The sequence below is a fragment of the Convolutriloba macropyga genome, chromosome 6 (genome assembly GCF_964194025.1).
Source record: "Convolutriloba macropyga chromosome 6, txConMacr16.3, whole genome shotgun sequence".
In the NCBI taxonomy this organism is placed as follows: Eukaryota; Metazoa; Xenacoelomorpha; order Acoela; family Convolutidae; genus Convolutriloba; species Convolutriloba macropyga.
This window is the reverse complement of record NC_134473.1, coordinates 32,120,678-32,139,750: the sequence shown is the minus strand read 5'-3', so window position 1 is coordinate 32,139,750 and position 19,073 is coordinate 32,120,678. Positions and strand designations below refer to the sequence as shown.

General features: G+C 39.3%; 1 protein-coding gene across 3 annotated transcripts in view; it reads right to left on the bottom strand.

The window, feature by feature from the left end:
• LOC142341621 (E3 ubiquitin-protein ligase MARCHF6-like) overlaps positions 1-17,411 on the bottom strand; it is a 263,593-nt gene extending 246,182 nt beyond the window's left edge. For all 3 annotated transcript variants that reach the window (XM_075392710.1, XM_075392712.1, XM_075392711.1), the window contains exons 1-2: positions 17,396-17,411; positions 6,535-6,689 (exon numbers count right to left, since the gene is read on the bottom strand). In XM_075392710.1, the coding sequence (XP_075248825.1) occupies positions 6,535-6,675 (141 nt within the window). In that variant the 5' untranslated portion in view covers positions 6,676-6,689; positions 17,396-17,411. The remainder of the gene's footprint in view (positions 1-6,534; positions 6,690-17,395) is intronic.
• Positions 17,412-19,073: the final 1,662 nt, after the last annotated feature.

The following is a 19,073-nucleotide window of genomic DNA, read 5'->3' as shown; positions in this document are numbered from 1 at the left end:
CCTAGATTTTTCACTCGCTCTGGTACTGGAACTTTGTTATTTAGATAAAGGCTGGGTTTGATTTTACTTTTGATCGTTGGGAAGTAAAATACTGCATTATTTTCGCTTAGCTTACTTTATTTTTCGAACACCAATTCTTAATTTGATTTACAAGTTGCATGATTTCTGTTTCTTGTCACCAGCTTAAAGTCGCTGGCATAACTGAAAACTTCACACTTACAAACTTCCACCAGTAGATCATTGACAGAGATAATGAAAAAATGGGTACCTATTACTGATACTTGGAGTACCCAACTTGTTATCTGTAGAGTTACAATCATTAAGCTAAGCATAATTGCTAATGCGGTTGGCAACAACTTTCAAGATATTACAACCAACCCCTAGTGACTCAAAGAGCTAAAACTTAAGAAAAGTAATATCACAGTTACTATTGATCTACATCTTTGAAATCCATGCAGTGAACTGTATATCATCAATTTTACTGTATAGTACGGCTCATCAAAATTAACCTTTTAGAAACCTTTGATTCATTGCATATGCCTTAAGATGTGTACCATTTTAATCTGACCTGTTCTCTTCTTTAAGAATGGCAATAACTTCTACCTTTTAGCTCGTCCTAAAAATCTATCAACAAGGATTTTGATAGAGCAGGAAGGTTTCTTTCAATAGGAGGCGCTCATGATGACCGCGCCACATCTTTCGTCAGTTTCAAGTATAACCAAAACTTATGCATTTATTGCTTTGTTTATCTTCACTCAGATCTAGTAGATCATTTTTCCTTAAAACGCTTACAAAGAAGTTCACGTTTTTTTGCACGGTCGTTCCCCTTTCTTAATGTTGTATTTCATCGTTTTAGGACATCTACTCCGTTTGTGTATCAATCTCAAACATTTTTTAGGTCTAAGTCCTTTTGAAATCGCCGAAATTTATCTCCAAACTCAGTTTTGATCTTCACTGATGTTACTTGTAGTTTTTTTAAAAAAAGGTCAATTAAGAGAAAACCCATCCCATAAAACGGAAGTCGATCAACTCGGGGGCAGCAAATCAGCTACTATTAGTTACTATAAATCCTGTCAGTAGTCAACAAATAAAGCATCAGATGAAAAAGATAGAGAAAATAAAGTATCATAATTATAATCAAAATAGATATGGTAAATAGCAATCAAAGTTTAATGTGTAGTGATTTTGAATCAAGATTAGAAAAAATATAAAACATATAGGACAACAGCCTCCCTTCCTCAACAATGGTTCCTTTTGACACTTCTACTTGAGGGTGCCGGCGCATGGAGCGCGCTCCACGGAGGAAGAGTATGTAGCTACGCAAAAGAGCGAAACTTATTTTTGTCCTTATGTACTTTGTTCACTTCCGAATATGAATCTTCTTTCTAATCGCTGATCCTGGAAGCCAATCTCTACATGGCTTTTGATGCTGACGGCCCAGCTCCTGTACAAGAGAAGATTAACGGACAAAAGGTGGGTTTTTCGGATTCCATTATCCTTTGCTCGTATTTCAGCTTCTTGATGGACTCGTGATATTTGTAAGAATCCGGTATAGTTCTTGGGCAACTCCTCACATACAGATTAAGTACTTTCACATTGTAGAACGTTTTGCTGAAACGCGAATCGAAACCATTAGCTTTGATACCTAGCTGAGCGTCGTCATCAGAAGTAAAAGTTCTATGTGCGAAGGTTTCCCTTTGCAAAGTCTGAAGACAGGGCTCTATTTCGACATCATCGCAGACCTCATTGAGCGGACCTATTTATCTAAATTTTTGAAATCCATGCAGTGAACTGTATATCATCGTTTTTACTGTACAGTACGGCTCATCAAAAATAACTTTTTGGTAACCTTTGATGCATTGCATATGCGTTAAGATCTGTTCCATTTGAATCTGACCTGTTCTCTTCTTTAAGAATGCCAATAACTTCAACCTTTTAGCTCGGCCTAAAAAGCTAGCAGCAAGGATTTTCATAGAGCCAGAAGGTTTCTTTCAATAAGAGGCGCTCACAATAACCGGGCCACATCCTTCGTTAGTTTCAATTATAACCAAAACTTCTGCAAATACTGCCTTTTTTATCTTCACTCAGATCTAGTAGATTACTTTTCCTTAAAACGCTTACAAAGAAGCTGCTGAAATAGTTTTTTGTGCACGGCCGTTCCCCTTTCTTATTGTTATATTTCATCGTTAAAGGACATCTAGTTTTGCGTATCAATCTCAATTTTTTCAGGTCTTCGAACTTTAGACATCGAAAAAGTTTATCTCCAAACTTAGTTCTGATCTTTACGTAGGTTACTTGTAGTTGTTTTCCTGTGTTTTTCAAAAAAAGTATTAAACGGTTCTGCTGAAACAATTTCTGCTGAAACGTGAATCGAAGAACCCATTAGCTTTGATATCTAGTCTAACGTCGTCATCAGTAGTGGTAGTTCTATTTGCAAAGGTTTCCCCTTGCAAATCTGTAGACAAGGCCCTACTTCGACATCATCGCAGACCTCTTTGAGCAGACCTATGTATCCATATCTTCGAAATCCATGCAGTGAAAATTATATCATTTTTACTTCATATTACGGCTCATCAAAAATAACTTTTTGGAAACCTTTGATGCAATGCATATGCGTTAAGATCTGTTCCATTTGAATCTGACCTGTTCTCTTCTTTAAGAATGCCAATAACTTCAACCTTTTAGCTCGGCCGAAAAAGCTAGCAGCAAGGATTTTGATAGAGCAGGAAGGTTTTACTCAATAAGAGGCGCTCACAATGACCAGGCCACATCCTTCGTTAATTTCAAGTATAACCAAAACTTCTGCGATTATTGCCTTATTACTTTTCCTAAAAACGCTTACAAAGAAGCTGCTGAATTATTTTTTATGTGCAAGGTCGTTTCCCTTTTTAAATGTTATATTTCATCCTTTCAGGACATTTACTTATTTTGCGTATCAATCTCAATTTTTTTAGGTCCCCGAACTTTTGACATCTCCAAACTCAGTTCTCTGATCATAACTTAGGTTACTTGTAATGTTTTCCTATCTTTCTTCTTAAAAAACAGGTCAATTAAGAGAAAGCCGCTCCCCTAGAAGGGTAGTAGTTCAACACGGGGGCAGCAAGTCAACTCCTAAGTGTATTCATAAATCCTGACAGAAGTCAAAAATTAAAGCATCAGATGCAAAAGATAGAAATTAAAGTATCAATTATAATCAAATTAGATATGGTAAATAGCAATCAAAGTTTAATGTGTAGTGATTTTGAATCGAGATTAGCGAAAACATTTAGGACAACAGCCTCCCTACCTCTGCAATGGTTCCTATTGACGCTTCTACTAGAGGGCGCCCGCGCATGGAGCATGCGCCAAGGAGAACAGGATGGAGCTACGCAGAGCGAAACTTAATTTTGTCCTTATGTACTTGAATCACGTCCGAATATGAATCTTCTCCATTATCATTGATCCTGAAAGCCAACCTCTGCATGGCTTTTGATGCTCATGACACAGCTTCTGTATATGAGAAGATTAACGGACAAAAGGTTGCCTTCTCGACTTCGATTATCTTTTGCTCGTATTTCAGCTTCTTGGACTCGTGATTTTTGTTAGAATCCGATATGGTTCTTGGGCAACTCTTCACATACGAATTAAGCACGTTCACATTGACGATCGTTTTGCTGAAACGTGAATCGAAACCATTAGCTTTGATATCTAGTTGAGCGTCGTCATCAGTAGTGGTAGTTCTATGTGCGAAGGTTTCCCTTTACAAAGTCTGGAGAGAGGGCTGTATTTCGACATCATCGCAGACCTCTTTGAGCAGACCTATGTATCCATATTTTCGAAATCCATGCAGTGAAAATTATATCATTTTTACTTCATATTACGGCTCATCAAAAATAACTTTTTGGAAACCTTTGATGCAATGCATATGCGTTAAGATCTGCTCCATTTGAATCTGACCTGTTCTCTTTTTTAAGAATGCCAATAACTTCAACCTTTTAGCTCGGCCTAAAAAGCTAGCAGCAAGGATTTTCATAGAGCCAGAAGGTTTCTTTCAATAAGAGGCGCTCACAATAACCGGGCCACATCCTTCGTTAGTTTCAATTATAACCAAAACTTCTGCAAATACTGCCTTTTTTATCTTCACTCAGATCTAGTAGATTACTTTTCCTTAAAACGCTTACAAAGAAGCTGCTGAAATAGTTTTTTGTGCACGGCCGTTCCCCTTTCTTATTGTTATATTTCATCGTTAAAGGACATCTAGTTTTGCGTATCAATCTCAATTTTTTCAGGTCTTCGAACTTTAGACATCGAAAAAGTTTATCTCCAAACTTAGTTCTGATCTTTACGTAGGTTACTTGTAGTTGTTTTCCTGTGTTTTTCAAAAAAAGTATTAAACGGTTCTGCTGAAACAATTTCTGCTGAAACGTGAATCGAAGAAGCCATTAGCTTTGATATCTAGTCTAACGTCGTCATCAGTAGTGGTAGTTCTATTTGCAAAGGTTTCCCCTTGCAAATCTGTAGACAAGGCCCTACTTCGACATCATCGCAGACCTCGTTGAGCAGGTTGGCAAGGGTCACGGTTTTCATTATGTCTTATCTGCGAATAGCCACCTTTTGGACAATGAAGAGCATGCGCTATATTAAAATTTTCTCCACATGCGCATGTTGATGAATCCAATCCATATCTGAGAGCAATTCCATGTCTAAACTCTCCCTTGGTTAAATCAAAATATCTCTTCAATGGAAATGCGTTTAGCCAGCATGATGCTCCTCTCTTCATTGCAGAATTTAGAGAATATGCTTCTTTTTCATTGATGAGATCTTTCATCAACATTTGCCAAGGTTTTCGCTCGAGATTGTTCCTGTTTTTCTTTTCTGATTTTCTGAAGAATTTTTCCCGTTGAAACTCTGCGTCTATTGCGTTATGATTCTGTAACGGCTCAAATCCGAATAGATCTTTCATATTCATTTGCCCTGTCTTCAGGAAGAACAATGCTCAGGCCACCGTCTTTAACCGGATAAGAGAAAACCTTCCGGTATTTGTCAATGTAAGAGGGATGGTTCAACATTGAAGGCATGACTTTTATCAACTATTTCGGCTTCCCGAAGCAGACTGTCCGAGTTTGTAGCCCTAGCAATAAAAGTCAATTTATGTTGCAGTCCGTTTGTAAATGATTTGTACACATTCTGAGGGGACACCTTACTGGCAAGCTTCTCAAGCATGTTAGAGTAGTTCATTGACTTTTCTTTCAGAAAATCGTTGCAGCTTTTACCAGAACCAAAAACTGAACCCATAACTCGATGATCTTCAATAACATCAACATCTAATCCCGAAAAAACTTTGTTAGCCTTCTGAACAAACTTCTGTACAAAGGTTTAGTAATGAGATGCCATTTGATCACAATGTAACCAAAAGCACCGCCATGTTAATAGAGCTTATCTAGCACGATTCGCAGTGCTTCAAGGCTACCGGCCACATTGCCGTCATCTCCGTACCATTAATGAGTCAAATTTTGATCTTCAAGCATGTCGATGAGAGGAATTGTAGCCACTCCGTACATTGCCAAGGCTATTGGATCACCTTGTGTTGTTCCTTCCTGAGACTTGATTACTCTTTTATCAATAAAAAGGTCTGATGGGGTCTTATAAGAGTTTCTGATTGCTGTATAAATTGAAGGACAAAGCTTTCTGATGTTTTCAGTAATTTTGACACACTTGGCTTCATTTAAAAATTCTGCTTTATTGTAGAGACGGTTTTCATTAGGAAGAGATAAATCAGGGTTGAAGACTCGGCCTTTGTTTAAGCCATTGGTACCATTGCTTAAGAAATTCATTGATGTTTCTGTAGAGGAATAAAAAGGAGTGTCAGCTATGATAGCATTTTTTGCTTCATCCTAAAAGCATAATTTTGTCTTTTTCATGCAGGCGTGTAGAGCTACTTTGAAAGCGGTGTGATCTGAGCTGAATTATTTATTAATATGATGCTCACTTTTTCAAAAATCTGCTCATAACTACCTTCGGATTATCGATTAGAAAAACATGAAGTTGATTTTTAAAGTTTTAATGTTCGCACACGTCAGTTGAAAGCAAAATTTCCCAATTTGTACTATCAAAGCATCTGCAAGAGAAATAATTGATTCTGACTTTCACTTATATGGACTATTTTTGGGAGGATGCATATGCAGCAAATCATTTAAACAGATCTTTTGGCTTTATATTAACGGAAACACTCATTTTTAGATTTAAGAATAACCCTCTCATTGGGTATTTTTCGTACAGCAATAAGAACTCCTCCGTATATTGTCAATAGTTTTCTCGGTCTGTTCTATGGATTGTATAATTATTCAGGAAGAGGGCTTCATCTGGAATAACACTTATTAGCCGTGTTTCTGTTAATCATGATGTAATAATTAAAATGAAGTCACTCGAACATTCGCAACAAGCACAAGAAATTTGTTTGTAAAATCTTCTCCGATTTCCATAAAGAGCAATTATACACGACTTAAAAAGGATCAGAATGAGGAAACGTGCAATCTAATTTACATAAGTTGTTACCTGATGAACGTAGCGCATCGATCCAGCACAATGGCACGGATAAAACAAAGGCTTGGATGGGGTGGCTTCCATATAACAGTATCTGCAGCAGTCTCCTGACGCCAAATCCGAGGATGCATTCGCATCTTCGTCTAATTCCATCTTTTACATCATCTGAAAAAAAATAGTGAAAAAATCTTGCCCGAAAAGTTCGACATTTCCAGGCTAAATTAATTAATCAAACTCAACAATTCAAAATACTAACAGTAGAACTAATGATACTGGAAAACCGCTCGCTGTGTGCCACTCTTTCCAATGAGTTATTCACACCATCTCTCGGTAGTCAAGTTTCGATAGACCTTTCCAAGGTTTTACGGTTTCCAAATCGAATATATTCTGTCCAATCAGTGGTTTTTACGACCCCCACTTACAAATTATGTGTTGCCATATAGCACTTTACCAAGTAAAAAAAATATGACGCACGCTTGGAAGCGTTAAAGTTATATGCCCGGGGATTTGGAAACATCAATTGCAATAATTGACAATTAATTGAAGGCAATAATTGATTGGTGACTCTAATTCAAGCAATAGATCCTCCAATCCAAACAAACACGAAAACTTCGAGTGTATATATTAAAAACAACCGAATAACTTGGGAGGCGGGGGGTGGGGGGGGGCAACAAACGGGTGTCCGGAAAACTAGCCGACGTGAATATTAGCCGAAAAAAGTCAAAAATTTGCATAGTAGCAGAATTCATTGCTTGAGATAATTGCGGTAAGCAAACAAGCGGAACGCGCAGTTACTAACAAGCAAACACATGAAATTAAGGAACTTGGCCATGCCTCGCTGTCCACAGCCATGCCTCATCGGCCTATGGTACTTGAAATTAATCTATCACAACCGAACAATATATCACCACCGTTCTCAAATCTGATTGTTTAATATCTTTTCGGCTATTATTCCATTCCGCCAATTTTCCTGTCGGCTTAATTTCCTAGCACCGTGGCAACGGTTAAGGGGGTCTTTGGCTGCACAGGGCCTTTACGGCCCGAACGATGTGCACGGGTGGGGATAGGTGGGGTGAAGTGAGGGGGCTGTTTTTTGTGGGGGTTGTGGGGGGTCAACCACTAAGGACCTTCCATCCCAGCATAAGTATAAGCCTCCGAACCAGTTTCTGTGAATCGCATATTTGGAGACTAGTGAGCTGAAAGGCTCTAAGAGCACTCAATGCCCACTGAGCGCTACCCGTTATCCCGTTTTTGAGGCCGAAACGTCAAATGGGCCAAACAAAAAATCGGTCAAGCGAAAATTCGCATAAAAAAGGCCAACATGACTAATATAGACCAACAGGACTATATTCCAGGCAAGGAATACCCTTTTGACGTTAAGTACGTGAGATTTTTTTGCGTTCGGTTGCATTCTGTTTGCTTCAGCCAGTTCTCAACACTCTTTTGGCAGTGCTATTAATATCATCTTCGTACCATAACTTCAAAATCATCAACATAGCCATCACTGTCTCTGTATATTGTTGTTGTTGTTGTTGTTGGGGATTTACAGCTTTCACTGAGGGGATTTTCGTCCCAGTCGTTGTCTTAGAAAATTGTCCTATTATTTCTGCAGATCTGACAGTCACAGCATAGATGCCAGCTACAGATGTCATTTTCGTCGAATCGCTCGTTTACAAACTTCCACATGAAATTTAAAACTCGATTTTTAAGGCCTTTTTTCGTATTAAATTCAGTGTATTTTTCTATTCGATTTGCTAGTCTGCATGTACGGAAAAAGAAATCATTTCTAGCCTTTTCAGTTCTGGTTTTCGGGAGCTTGAATAATTCATTTGTTCTCCCTTTTTCTGAATTTTGTTTCAGCATTGGTAAAAAGCTATCGTCTTCTGTCAATTTCGATAAAAGTAGAATGTCATTTAGTTGCATGAACATTGGTAGTGGTAGTATGTTAAGAAGTCTCAGTTGATTTGAATACGGCATGACTTTTTGTCCAAGGATCCATTTGACTACTTTCTTTTGAAATCTTTCAAGCTGTTGTAGCTCACCTCGGTTCGGATTTATACATGCAGAGCCGTATAAGAGTACTGGCAAAATTAGTGACTTGTAGAGTCCGAGCTTGATCTCTTGTCTTAGTTGAAGAGCTATGTTTCGTCGAAGTAGGTAGAGTACTTTGTTCGCTTTTTTCAGTCGTTCTTCGATGTGTGTCTTCCACGTCAGGTCATGGGAAACATAGATGCCGAGATCTTTGATGACTTTGGATGACTCTAGTGTGTTTGACCTCTTTTTGTGTTTGACCTCTTATGCTCAGCTTTGCACATTTGTCCATGGCTAATTTCATTTTATTTTCGTTTACCCACTGTTCAATACCATTGAGATCGTTTTGAACTTGCCAAAACGTTTTCTTCACTGCAAGAATTTTTAGGTCATCCACGAAGATAAATGGGTCAGAGAAAACTAACACATCAGGTAGGTCATTGATGAATTTGCAAAACAGGAGTGGTCCGAGAAGAGAACCTTGGGGTACCCCACTTGTTACATCTAAAGTTTCAGATCTTGTGTTGTCTACCCGAACGAATTGTTTCCTATTGTCTAAGTAGTCAATGATGATTTCTAATAGGCAATCTCCCACTCCAATATTTGAAACTTTTTGTACAAGCTCAAAATGCGGCACTTTGTCGAAAGCTTTGGAGAAATGTGTAGAATGCTACAATTTCGGTGCTTGATTCGTTATCGAGTGCGTCGTGAATTGATTTCAAGAAGGATAGCGTATTTGTAATAACTGAGCGTTTTTTAACAAATCCATGTTGGTGTTCTGTTGGGAATTTTTCGAAGTGAGCGTTATAAGGTTGAACAAATGCATTTCTCAAAAACTTTACTGTCAATGTCTAAAAGAGAGACTGGTCGGTAATTTTCTACTTTCCGTCTGTCATTTTTTTTGTAGATTGGTGTCACAGCTGCAATTTTCCAGGAGTTTGGGATTTTTCTCAGTCGTTTTATCTGCTTGAAAAGTACATTTAAATTCTTACTTGTTTCGAGTGCTGTACGTTGGAAAAATGCAGGCGGTATGCCATTTGGGCATCGCGACTTTGTGGCATCTAGCGAAAGAAGTATTTCGTAGATAGCTTTCTTTGAGATTTCGAAGTTTGTAATTTCAGGATTTCTCAATTTTACATCTTGTATACTGAAAGGAATTTTGGCTGAGAACACTGAGTGAAAGAACTCGTTCATCATGTTGACTTGCTCTTGCATTTTTGTGCTCTGTTGATTTTCTTTGATTAGTAATTTTGGAAGGCTGGGTGATTTTTTCAGGCTTTTCAAGTGTTTGAAGATTGTACCGGTATTTCTTGCACGCATGGTTTTCTCCTGATATTCAATCCTGTCCAGTTCCAATGATTCTATCAATTGGTTTTCAAGTTTAAGAACTTCTTGTTTTCGATAACTAGTGGGTTTTTCGGATAAGAGTCGTTTTTGGGTTTGTAGTCTCTTCATGTTGTAAGAAGTGAAACCTGATATCCAGGGAGGTAGACATTGTCGGTGTCTAGTTCTTTTGGGGACGTGGACCTCGAATATTTGATCCATGTACTGGTAAAATTCTTCGCACATGTTGTTTATGTTAGTGAAGCAAACTGGTTTGAAGGGTTCAGTACTTAAAATTTTATTTATGCTTTCGTAGTCAGCGTTTCCGAAACTTCTAAAATTTCCAAGAGTTTCTTTGGCGTCTTGGCGTGGACATTCTATTGTTAACTGGATTGATTTATGATCCGAGCAGTCGTAAATTGAGGAAAATCTCTCGTCGAGATGTGCCACCAAATTACAATTTTTGTAAAATGCTACATCTAGAGTGTTCTGCCCACAGGTGGGGAAGTTTATGATTTGTCTGTATAGGGATTCCTCAAACAATTCAATGACTTTGTTTTCTTCTCCATTTGTACTTGCTAGAGTTTTCCAGTTTACATCAGGACAGTTTATATCCCCACATAAAATGGTCGTTTTTGATTTAGGAGTGATTTTAAGGAGTTTTCGGAAATCGTTAACCTCGTAACGGCACGGGCTAGTTCTTGGGGGTTTGTAAAAGGCACAAATAAAAATTTCGTTCTCAGCTTATTGTATTTTGCAGACAAGACTAGAATCCGGTTGCTCAGAAATGACTCTTTCGGAGATGAAGGAGTTCTTTATTGCTATGAGGGCGCCTCCGTGGGTATTTTTGTCTTGATCCATTTGTCTGTCTTGTCGGTAGATGCAATAGTCATTTAGAAATAGTTCAGATGATGGAATATTATCATTGAGCCAAGTTTCACAGAGACATATAATGTTGTAGTCTGAGTTTATTACAGCATTTGCAAACTTAATTCTCCTCTCTACGTTCACAAGGCTCCTTACGTTTAGTTGCAGAATGTTAACAAAACCTAGTCAGTTTGACTTGGTTTCTACGGAGGCAATCTTTACATTCGCACCATCGTTGAATAGTTCTAAATTTCGAATTTTGAGTTTATCTCGAGGAACTCCTTCTCTCAACAGTTCTCTTCTCTTTTTCAGAATCAGGTTTTCTTTGAGGGCATCTTCTTTGCTGAGAGCTGGTAGCAAGTAAATATTTCTCTTTGCTAATTCCTCTCGATGTTCAATACTTTTGGTTAAGGCTAGCCTGGCTTCATGTTCGTTAGTGACCGTTACTAAAAGAGTTCTTGGTTTCTTCCGTTCTCTCTTGAATTCACCTAGTCGTTTGAGTTCATTCACTTCAGGCCTAACGCCTATTCCACTCAGTATTTCATTTACTTCGTCAGTTGTGGGGACAAGATTTTCAGCTTTTGTTTTGTTATGATCTTCAGGGATCCCTTGTATTCTGAAACTTTGTTTGATGTTGTCGACGCCTTTCTCTTTCTTAATTAACTTTCCAAGTTTCCTATCTGTCTCCTGTGTGGATTCTACGGAGACCACGGCAGCATACGTTTTATCAACTTATTCACAAGTTGTTTTGATGGCGGTTTCTATCTTTTTGTCTAAAAGCTCAGTCAATCTCTTTTCCATGTTTTTGAGTTGATTGCTAAAGTCCAAATTTTCTATCTTCTCGGTCATGTTCGCCATTGTTCCGCATCTTATGAATTTATCTCTTTCGTTTTTGTCCACGCATTCATTGCAGAGAAGCATAATGTTGTTTCCAAGATCTATTATCCCGTTGAGGGAGGCCGAGGACAGTCCTGTGCAAATTGTCGTCATGTGTATATGACAGTTGCAGGCAACGCATGTATATGTTTTCTCTTGTGCCTGTATTGGCTTGTTACAGGTCTTACAATTTTTTCCCATTTGTTTTGTAAGCTCTGATCAATTCCAATTGAACTTAATCAGCAGGAGTTTCACAGAACTTACTACGTTGACTAAAAATTTTGATCAAGACCAATTGAACTTAATCAACAGGAATTTCACAAAATAGTTTGATGAAGATTTAAATTTTTGATCGATTCCAACTGAACTGAAACAATAGGATTTTCACAAAAAATTTGAATAGAAATTTTGATAGGGCTTAACAAAAGCTAAACGATTTTGCTTAAATTGACGACTGGGACTGAAAACTGGTTTTGATCAATTCCAATTGAACTCAATCAATAGGAATTTACAAAACCAACCTAGTGCTAGACTTACTCAAATTTTGGCTGCGTTTCGTTTCTTTTGCTTTTTCTTTCGTTGCTGTTGAGACGGGCTGTGTTTCTTTTTGATAATCGCTTTTAGATTGTCGCCGTGATTTCGTACAATAGTAAGGGTTTTGATTTCGAGGTGTGGTGCAAGATGTAGTTGGCTGTAGCTGCGAACAAGTTCTTTGTCCTTTTGCTTTCGCCTCGAAAGAAGGTCCTTTACGATGTGTAGAACAGGTATTCCCGTTCCCTTCAGCTCTTTGTAAACGTCTGGTGCTCCTTCTCTTACCCAGTAAACTATTCTAACTACTTTATGCTTGATATTCTTGATTTCGTTCACAAGTTGTTCTGGGGTAAGTGGCTTTCTGGGGTCTTTGCGGGGGCTTGTCACAGAGTTAATGATTAGATCGTGCCAAATAATAAACTGCTCATTTTTCGGTATCAATCGAACTCGTTTTTGAATAATTTTAGACTTATCTTGAGCTCCTCGGTGAAGATTGTATCCTGGCTTCGTGATCACTTGTCTGGATAATCGCTTCTTGATGTTTGTCCACCTCTCCAAGGAATGGTGAAGAGAACTTGCTCCAATAACAATTACCATTTACAAACAAGGGCCACCACGGCTGCCCTGAACAAACATTATAACCTGAAACTATTTAATGACTATTATGCCTATAACCTGAAGCATTATGCCTATAACCTGAAACTATATAGGCATAATGCCTCTGGCAAATCTTTGCTAATGATAAGAAAAAGCAATTGTCCTAAATGGAATCATGAGGCACTCCACTGGATAACTTCACAAAGAGTAGAGATCCCTCCATTTACTTTAACTATTTGCTTTTTTTCGCTTGTGTGAATCTGTTATCCACAGGAGTTATCCAACAATGCCAAAAGTTTTCAGTTTCTTTATCGGCGTGCCGCGTGGTACCATATCAAAAGTTTTTACAATGTCAAGATACAAAACTTCTAGTCATTTATTTCTATCATAATTGTTGTAGTATATCTTGTGAAGAAACATTAGTTGCTGGGGTGATACAGAGCAACTTTTACAAAATCTAAAATGAGTTTCAAGGACATTACTCTTGACAAATGCGTTTAGTTGAAGGAATATGAGCTTTTCAAAGACTTGCAAAATGCGACAGTCTAATTGGCCTCTAAAAGACATCAGCCTTATTTGAAAATTAGCTTTACTTGGCTGTTGCCCTTGCTGAGGGTACTGGCTTTTGTTCAAGCAGGTTCTAAAAATAAATAAAAAGGGCCGTGTACACCATCCGGCAACAATGGATGTAGGTAGGAAAGTAGGGGATGATGATTAGCACTTAGCTGAATGCTGCACTTCAGAAGTGCGAAGCTGATTTTCGTTCGGATGTAGCTTTTAGTGTCGGCGAACGGCTCTCCATGTTTTTCACTGATCTTGGTTGCAAGTTGTTTCATAACGCGCGATGTTGATGGCGCAGCGACGTCCATGCAACCCAAAACCAGTGCGTTGAAACTGCTGTGTTCGGTTTTGCGGATTCGCTCTTCGTACTCATTTCGCTTGAAGCTCTCGCGATAATTGTATGGATCTTATGGTCTGAGGGCAGCTCTTCGCATAAGGGTTGAAAATCTTCACATCGATGAAAGTGCGATTAAAAAGGGAGCCCCACAGACCGTTTGCCTGGATGTCCAGTCGAGCGTCATCATCAGTAGCGGTCGAATTACTCGAGAAAATTTCTGCATCGAGCGGTTGAAATTTTGGCTGTATCTGGACATCGTGGCAAACGTCATCGATCAGGTTTGCAAACACGTCTCTGATTTCGTTGTGTCGTAGGTGCGTATACCCGCCATTGGCGCCATGTACCGGATGGGTGAGGCCAAATTCTTTTCTTTCCCGCATGGACTAATGACTGGCGTGCTCTTCGCTTCCCAGGTGTAGCGAATTGCTATTCGATCACGGAAGTCAGTCTTCGTGAGGTCAAAATCATGTTTTGATAACGGAAGAGCATAAAGCCAGCTAGATGCTCCTTCCACTGAGGCCAGCTGGATGGTATACTTCATTTATGATAGATTGTTTTGGATTTTGGATTTTTTCGCGGTGAGTTCACGTTGCACGTCTGCATTCTGTCTGAGACTGATCTTTGTTTGTTCTAATTCACATTACTGAATTTCGAATGAATCATAATTGAATGATGCCAATGGAATTGAGAGTTCAATTGATTGATCAACGTTTTTATGAAGATCTTGTGGGAGGGCGTTGTCAGGCCCACCCAATCTGAGAGGCAGAGAAAAAAGTTCTCTTTCCTCTTGGATTATTTCCTTGCCGACGAGGTTCGGCATGACTCGGCCAAGCTGCTCCTCCACCTTGTCCACAACCCTGTTCATAGAACGTGTAGTACACGAGATGAAGCTCAACTTCTGTTGAACCCTCTTCGTCAAACATGCATAAGCATTCTGGCGAGAGGTGAGAGCAAATTGACCAAGTCTGTCCAAACTTTTTATGTATTTAATTTCTGCATCGTTCACGAAAAATTTACTGGCCACAGAGCTTCCAATAACTGATCCCAGGACTCGAGCACCATGCGTGATTTTCACATTTGTGCCGGCGAACACAGTTGACGCTTGGCGCTCGCCTCCTGGCTTAATTATCAACTGAAACTTCGGAGGATTGACAAGATATCCGCACTTGGGACCAAGCTGAGTGAACTTGTCGAAAAGTGCCATGATATCTTTCAACTTACCGACAACGCAATCATCATCAGCATGCCATTTTTGTGTCAAGGAGTCATTGTGAAGTCTTGTTATTAGGGGTCGGATTGCGACTCTATACAATGCCATCGCAAGGGGATCGCCTTGTATCGTAACTTCGTGAGACAAAATGGTCAACTTAGCGATGTAGAGATGAGACGGGTAGCTATAGGAATTCTGTGAGACAACATGCAAAGATGGACATAAATCTTTCACGTTCTCTAATGCTGTTCGTCTACTGAGCACTTTAAATCCGTTTTTGGCATCATTTAGTAGAATTGCTTCGTTCTCGGGATCATCAATACTGTGGCGAAGCGAATGTATGGCATGTTGTATGCCGCATTTTAGGCCCAAGCAGAGCTGCATGTTTCCACCGAGGGATGTTAGATCTTGCCTGATGCAATCGACGATTATACGTCCAGTGATGCGACGCATTACTTCAACAATACCAACAGGTCTCATACCTGGACATTTATCCAGAGCCACTAATCGACAACCATTGTATGCCATCAAATCATCCGGTGGTATTATGGACCTGGCCAGCCTCTCAGGAAACTTGGTAACAAGCTTGCACAGGTTCGTGGAGGTTTGCCCGAAGGCAGAAAGTAGTCTACGCCAGTCATCGGCATCGAGACCTGAAGGCCCGGCACTGCCATGAGTGAGTCTTCATTGCATGCCTTCGGAAGAGCGTGGCACTGATTTTGTCGAAAACAGCGGGTTGGTAGGGAAGCGTTTGTGGATGATCGCTCTGAGTGCAGTTGGTTTCCAAGGGTTGCCCTTCAGTATGTTTGTCGCGAAAAATCTCGAGGACCGGTCTACCGTCTATGAGATTGGTAGGCGCGAGCACACCGCCTTTATGCTCAACCAAAAGAACGCAAATAGCATTACTAACCTTAATACGAGACGTGATATTGTTGAACATCTTGAGGTCAGAGTGCCGTTTTTTGATCCATGAATTCATTCTAACATTCTAATTTGGATTGCCTTCGCTTCACAGAACAGTTTTGAGAGGTTGCAGCTGTGCCATGCACGCAGTTTACGCTTGATGGTCTTATTGTTTGATTCATCGTCCGTGTTTTTTGTTCGACTTTGGGTTAGGTGCGGAAGTATCATACAGAGCGTTGGGGATATATCGGATCTATTCGTGTTTACGGCAATCGGGGAGAGGAAGCGCTTCGGCAAACTGTTCCCCAACCTTGTTCTTACTGAGCATGAAGAATGAAGGTTTCGATGCGACAACCTTGCGGTATATTTGCGCACTGTTACCGCGTGATGATGCTCGAAGTGTTCCCAAAAATTATCCAATTGTGCGGCGGCGGAACGTTCGGGGGCGTGCGATGGCGTAGGATCAAATGAGTGCAGTGTCGGGAACGGTCAAAGCATTGTTTGTTGCCGGCGTTGCGATTGCTGTTTCGGTGGCTGCGGTGACCTCAGAGCAGCTTTTGCAGCTGAAGTTTTCGGTCCAATCTTTCGCTACAGCTAAACCACTGCATTTCACGTGAAAATGATTATAGCACGTGTGACACCAGACGTCTCCCCTACGTAGAGAACCCTTGCATTTTGGACAATGGGTTTGATCAGCCATAACGCTACGGGCTAGGAGTGGGGAAGGCTGCACACTGAGGGGGACTAGATTAAGTTAATTACTGGAGTGGAATAACAGCAACGATATTTAAAGTAGTGAATGAGGTTATACAGAATAATAGTGAAAACACGGTTTCCATGAAAGGAGAAGTGCACGGTGTCTTTACAGATCAGGTTAGGTTCAAGAACAAATCTAAAAGAGGTTGAAACAATAATAAGCAACATTAGGGGACAAGAATCAATATAATTATACAAAGCGTAGTTAAGGCCACTGATCTTCTTATTTATGAGGCGATTACAGCTGGTGGGTATAATTTTGGGAACAATCAATTTATTTGTGCTAAACTTAACAAAAATGAGCTGAATGAAGAATTTCCAATGCTCTATGAAAGTTTCAATACTACTACGGTGATCATTGAAAGTAGCAATTACAACAGTGTTCAGCTTCTGATTTGGGTTTTGATTGATAACATCACAGAGATCTAGCAGTTTAGCCCCCCGATAGGAGTGAACACAACCCTGTGCTCGACCATCGTCTGTATATTTGGTACGAGAAGCACCCAAGACCAAGTCTGAGCAGCTGGAGGGGAGAGGGTTGGCATCAAAACGTCCCCTTTCACGGAGCCTGCTAACATTCAAAACACAATGAATTTTTCTAAAAATGAAATCAGTTAGAATGGCACAACCTGATCTGATGAAGGAAGATGGTTGGCATCAAAACATCCCATTCACGAAACCTGCTAACATTCAAAAACACAAGAAATTGTTTTAAAAATGAAATCAGTTAGAAAGATACGACCTGATGTGATGAGTCGGGGTGGGAGATTGGTTCACTCGCCTACGGCTGGGGTGGCAAGGCTTGAAAAGGTGTAGGTTTGATTCATCCCAGCGCGCATACGTATTTGAAAATACAGTGGAGGTAAATTTGTTCGGGGGTTATTTAATAAGTTTATCTCAACAATGAGGCTCGTTCGAGCAGGTTCGAGGTACAAGCAATTCGAACAAGCAGTCTAGAAAAAGCAGTGATAACGGTTTTCTTGGCGTTTTATAAAAATTTCTTGAACAAAAAGGTTTTCAATTGTCATTGACAGTAGATTTGCTTGTGTCCAGTGCACTATGTAGTTTACGGATTTCTGTTTGCAGACAAGATATGATTTTCCTCTGTCGTCGGAGTAGTTTATTGGTTTTCGTTCTCCAAGAACACAACGTATTCGTTAAACAATTCAGATTTCTTAACTCTTGCTTCAGTGTCATTAAGTTTTACAAGTTTTTGAAATCTGATCGCTTTGCGGATACTTTTTAGGTGTTTTGGATTCCTGCTGAATTTTTACCGTCAAAGACCGTTTTGTCATAGTTGATGAGATCCTCTTTATTACTTTTATCAGGGTGCTTTTCGCGTTTTTTAATGTTGATTGCTTTTGCAGGAGATGGCTTTTTGTGGGTTCAATGAAAGGTGTTCAGCCGTTTTAAAACATTGGAAGTGCTGCTAGAGTACCAGGGTGGAAGATTAGAACTATATTGTGCCACCTTACGTACGTATTTATTCAGTAATTTCAAGTTCTCGCCGCAAAATATCAGGCAACTAGCAGCTATAATCTCAATAGAAAGTACATACTAAAACATCAAAAGACGATGATCGCACATTAAGATGAAAAAACAAACAACTGAACGAAGATAAGTTTGCAATGCATCGCAACATAATTGTCCGTCCTAGGCTGCCGCGGTTCTAAACGTGTAAACATGTTGATGCAACCTGCAGTGTTGTCCAGCAAAGGCGTAAAGCTTGACACCTATATGGTGTCTCGTAGTTTCAACGCTCTGCACCATTCCTGACGAGACCATCATAGTGCTGTACATTTAGAATACAATCCGCTTTTTCGATAAATTTGTAAACATTCCTGTGATTTTTCATAGTGTGGGCTCACTGTTAGGGGTAGATCACACACCTTTTTAATTTTGCTGGCCAATTCAAACACTTAATATTTATAAAAAAGATTAGAAAAGGCTGCGGAGTTCTCGATGCGTTCAAATGTCACTCAGACTTAGTGTCAAACAATTGATTGATTTTTTCGTGGTTATTTTTTTGGTTTTTAATTAAATAGATTTTCCTTCCCCTTGCCTATTGTAAATACTTCAATTATTGGTTTTAGACACGAATTTATCAAGAGATTTTTCAAAAACTATTACTGAATGGATTAGGTTATTAAGTTATTCAGCGGTGTTTACAATGTATAGGAAAAACGCAGGAAGAAATGTAAAATGTCGACGAGAAAAAGGAAATTATGACTAAAAGAAGAACAAACAAAATGGCTTTCTGAAAGGACTCTCTTAAAAATATGTCTCTTAAAAAATTGGTTAACTCAATCCTGTTTAAGAAAATCAGCTCTCGGTCACATTTAGAACGCACACACAATTATCTGCTGTTGTAGATTGCAAAAAAAGCAATATAAGAATAATCAGTTTTTATATATCAAATTAGCAATCCCTCTCATAGCCAAGAGTAAAATTATTAACAAAACAATTAAATCAACTAAACTATTGAAAATAGCATATTTTCTTATTCTGAGAATCTCCAAAGTTTTAGAAATTTCAGTCGAAACATTCAGAAAAGAAACT